Here is a 4,784-nt window from a genome sequence, read left to right on the forward strand (position 1 = left end):
CTCATCATTCAGGCTTGTAGTGTGAGCGCTGGCCACTTCAGCCTAAGTAAATTTAAGTTGTATTCTTAAACATTTTGTTCTCTTTAGTAATTATTTTCAGATATAATGAATAGTAAGAATCTCATAAGCAACTTTCCCATTCATTTGGCACAGTCCTTGTTAAACTACCACTATCTATCTATCTATATACCAGGCTGGCAATCTCACACAGGATGGCCCACACAAAGCACCACACACTCCTGCACACATCACTCACACTCTTAGCTCTGTTGGCTCCTAGTGTAATGGGACAGTCTTGTGGACCACCCTGCTACATCCCAAGAGCTTAGGCACACCACAGCTGTCCACATACTTCCACAGCAAAGCCTCACAGCATAAACTGGTTTAATCCTGCCCTTTCATGGTGAGATCATTCCCTATCACAAGTGTCATAAAAATTACCTTGAAAACTCAGATAAATTCCATTAGATCTCCAATTAGTTGAGACTCCCAAACATTTGAGAATAAGTCTTGCATGTTGAGCTCCTACTAGTAAGGGAGACCAGGCAGCCCAGACAGCCACACCAAACACAGCCACACCCAACATAGCCACAAACAACATGGTCACACATAACACACAGACCAACACTGCCACGCACAACACACAGATCCAACAAAGCCAGACTCAACACAGCCACACTGAACACAGCTGCACCCACCACAGTCAGACTCAACACAGACCAGACCCAACATGCATCCTCACTGTGCCCACCTCCAGCCTTCCCTGCTGTCTCTTGGAGAGCTCCTGCATAACACTGATGACCCTGATGTTGTTTGGGGATACCTCAAACAGGCTGGCCAGATTCAACACCAAGTTCTGCTCATAAAATTCATCTTCCTTCACCATGTGAGCCACTGGTGAGGGTGATCATGGGTGTGGTCTTGATGTCAAGGATGTGGCCTTCGCACAGCACCACATGGACCAGCTTAGCACTGCGCTGGAAGAAGCTGGTCCCCATTGCCTGTAGGGGAGGGTCTGGGTGAGCTGGAGAGGTGGCGACAGAGACAGGCATGGCATAATAGTGTTTCCCTTGCCTAAAACTATCAGGGAGAGCTATGACAAAACTGACAGGGAGAGACACGACAAGACTGACAGGGAGGCCTGACAAAACTGACATGGAGAGACATGACAAGACTGAGAGGGAGGCATGACAAAACTGACAGGGAGGCACAACAAAACTGACATGGGGACATGACAAAATTGAGAAAGGCATAACAAAACTGACAGTGAGAGGCATGACAAAACTAAACAGATAGGGAGGCATGACAAAACTGACAGGGAGAGGCAAGGCTGAGTGGTTGTTCTGTTACCAGCAGGAAGAGACAAGGCAGAGCAGTTGGTCCTTTGCCCCAAACTGACAGGGCAAAGTACAGAGCTCCAGTGCCTCAAACAACACAAAACAACACACAGCCATTCCTTATATTCCCTACACAACACAACACACAGTCATTCCTTACATTCCCAACACAATGCAACACAACACACAACCATCCCTTACATTCCAAACACAACACGACACAACACAACACAGCACACAGCCATCCCTTACATTGTCCAACATGGGAAGGAAAGCCTGAGGATGGGTGGGGTTCTCAGGCAACAGCTTGTAGCCGGCTGCAGAGGTGTTGAGGTTGGCTGGGGGAACAAAGACACCATCCACATAGGTGTCATAACGCTGAGGCTTTGGGAAGATGAGCAGGACAACGGCCTCAGAGGATGGACTGTGTGGCAGGTGCAGACGCAGCACCTGAAGATGTGATGTGAGTGGAGGGTCAGTGTGGTGAGGTTAGGTTAGAGATGCAGCTCCTGAAATGATAATTGATTGGGTTAAGTTAGATTAGGTTGGCTTAGTGTTGGGTGAGATTGTGCTAGGTTGTGAGGTTAGGCTGGGTTAAATGATGTTAGGTTATGCATCAAAAAGATTGGTGTAAATTGGCTGCTGTTTATCTCCAATTACTATTATTATTATACCACTGAAAATTACTACAACTACTATTACCATAGCTACAATCACTGTCTACTATTACTACTACCACCATTACAACCACTACAACACCATTACAAGCACCACAGCAGTACCTGAAGGGGCATGCTGGTCATGGCCATCTCATATGTCATCCCTGTTGCCACAACGGAGAAGAAGGTTGAGATTTGCTCCTGATACATGTAGCCAGCACACCAGCCTCTGTCCATCTGTCCATTGAGGAGGTCCACGTACTCACTAGGGCCTGGAGGAGGAGGAGGAGGAGGAGGAGGAGGAGGAGGAGGAGGAGGAGGCATTAGTAACACTCACAAAAAATCCCATGAGGAACTGACAATCTGGTAAATAGATTTATAAGGACAAGATAAAAAAAAGTGGCTTGTGTTGGCAATGAGGGTGATGGGGGAGAGGCGCCGCACCTCAGTGTCTGTGTCCATGCTCTCAATGATCATGAGGCGGTGATGCAGTGAGAGGCACTTCCATGCCTGCCATGATGGAACCACAACACAGGAAGCATCATGGACAATGCCTGTGGGATGAGACAAAAGGAGAGTACGGGGAGTGGTAAGGGATCTCAAACAACAACAGGTCTTTAATTTTTTAACTGCCTGATTTGGGTGCAGTGTGTGTGTGTGTGTGTGTGTGTGTGTGTGTGTGTGTGTGTGTGTGTGTGTGTGTGTGTGTGTGTGTGTGTGTGTGTGTGTGCACAAGTGTGTGTTGCAGAGCTGTGTGTATATCTGACACACACACACACACACACACACACACACACACACACACACAAAGTTTGCAATGTAGGTACAAGCAGAAGAGGTAATTAGTGGGTCTTGGAGGTTGTTTGGAGATGAAGAATATAAAAATGTATGGATAAACAGGGATATGGATGAGATTGAAAGGTTGAAGCAAAAGGAGCTGATAAATGAGGCTAAACAAAAAGACAAACAACAAAAAGAGAAGTTTTTCTGAAGAGTAAGAAACATGAGAATAAAGAAATGGTACATCAAACAGTATGTTATACTAATGTAAATGGATTAATGTCAACAAAGATGGAATTAAATGAGTTATTAAACAGAACTGCACCGGATGTTGCTGTATTATGTGAGACAAAATGGAAAAATGAATGGGGAACTCCTGACACTGGTAAATATGATTTATGGATGAAAAACAGAAGTGACAAGGGAGGAGGGGGGAGTGATCATTCTGATTAAAAAGTGTGTTGAAGTGGAGAGGGTAATAAAAAGTGAAGACAAGTCTGAAATTCTACAAGTGATGATTAGAAGTGGAAAAGAAAGGATAATGAATTATGTAGGAGTGTATGTGCCACCTGTGACCAATGCTTGGCAAAAAGAAGAGCACGAAGAGATGTTGGTAGATGTGTTAAAAGGTCTTGAAAAGATAGTGATGGAAAGTAGTGATATAGTTATTGTTGGTGATTTTAATTGTAAGGAGATAAAGTGGGAAACACTGACAACTACTAGAAGTAAGACCTCATGGAGTAATAGACTGTTAACCTGAACAGTGGAAAACTTGATGACTCAGTGGATAGACTGTGATATAAGATTTAGTGGAAGAGATAAACCATCAAGACTTGATTTAGTGTTTACCTAGGACATGGAAATTATTGAAACAATACACTATGATAGCCCTCTAGGTAAAAGTGATCACATGTTGATGGAATTTAATTTGAAAAATGAAAATGTAATCACTGATGAAAATTATAAGGTAAGAAGATTTAAATATAGTAAAGATGATTTTGAAAAATTAAGAAAGTAGTTTGTTGCCATGGGCTGGAAAGACTTTGAAGATGTAGATATTCCAGAAAATGAGATGAATTTATTAGGAAATATAATTCTGCTGTGGAGAAATTTGTACCTAAAGGAGGAGTGAGATGTAGAAAGGGTAAAGAATGGTTCAATACATAATGCAAAGAAACTACAAATTGTAAATCAAATGGTTGGAATAGATGGAAGAAGAGGAAAACTGAGAGCAGATGGGAGGAATATATTGATGCTAGAAACAAGTACATTGAGATAATAAGAATGGAGAGAAGAAACTATAAAAGAGATATAAAAGATAAGTGTATAAATGAACCCAAACAGGACATGGTGGAGGTTATGAACAATAGTTTCAGATTGTTATTTACTGTGGAAGGGGAGTTTGATGCTGGAAGGGATAAGTTGGTGAGATATATACTGAGTGCAGTCCCAGTCAGTTATGAGGAAATACTTAAGATGATGGAAGAACTTGAAGTAATTAAAGCATCTGATCCAGATGGAGTACCAAACAAGATATTGAAGGAATGTACAGAACAACTGCCTGATAAAATTCACAGTCTAGTGGTGACATCACTATCACAGGGAAGATAACCAAAAGACTGGAAAAGAACAAATATTACACCAACATACAAAAGAGGAAATAAGGAAAATACACTAAAATATAGAATAGTGTTTTTTTTTTTTTTTATGTAGGAGGGACACTGGCCAAGGGCAACGAAAATCCAATAAAAAAAAAAAAAGCCCACTGAGATGCCAGTCCCAGAAAAGTAAAAAAAAATTGAAGGATAAGTGTCTTGAAACCTCCCTCTTGAAGGAATTCAATTCATAGGAAGGTGGAAATACAGAAGCAGACAGGGAGTTCCAGAGTTTACCAAAGAAAGGGATCAATAATTGAGTATACTGGTTAACTCTTGCATTAGAGAGGTGGACAGAATAGGGGTGAGAGAAAGAAGAGTCTTGTGCAGCAAGGCTGTGGGAGGAGGGGAGG

General features: G+C 42.3%; 1 protein-coding gene across 1 annotated transcript; it reads right to left on the minus strand.

Moving 5' to 3' along the window:
• Positions 1-574: 574 nt before the first annotated feature.
• LOC135094403 (uncharacterized) lies at positions 575-2,264 on the minus strand. The gene is made up of 3 exons (XM_063994460.1): positions 2,120-2,264; positions 1,590-1,787; positions 575-1,001 (listed from the first exon to the last, which is right to left on the minus strand). Exons 1-3 carry the CDS (start codon positions 2,231-2,233, stop codon positions 870-872), a joined length of 444 nt encoding a protein of 147 aa, XP_063850530.1. The 5' UTR covers positions 2,234-2,264; the 3' UTR covers positions 575-869.
• Between the last annotated feature and the right edge of the window lie 2,520 nt (positions 2,265-4,784).

This window comes from Scylla paramamosain, chromosome 45, assembly GCF_035594125.1.
Source record: "Scylla paramamosain isolate STU-SP2022 chromosome 45, ASM3559412v1, whole genome shotgun sequence".
Taxonomy (NCBI): domain Eukaryota; kingdom Metazoa; phylum Arthropoda; class Malacostraca; order Decapoda; family Portunidae; genus Scylla; species Scylla paramamosain.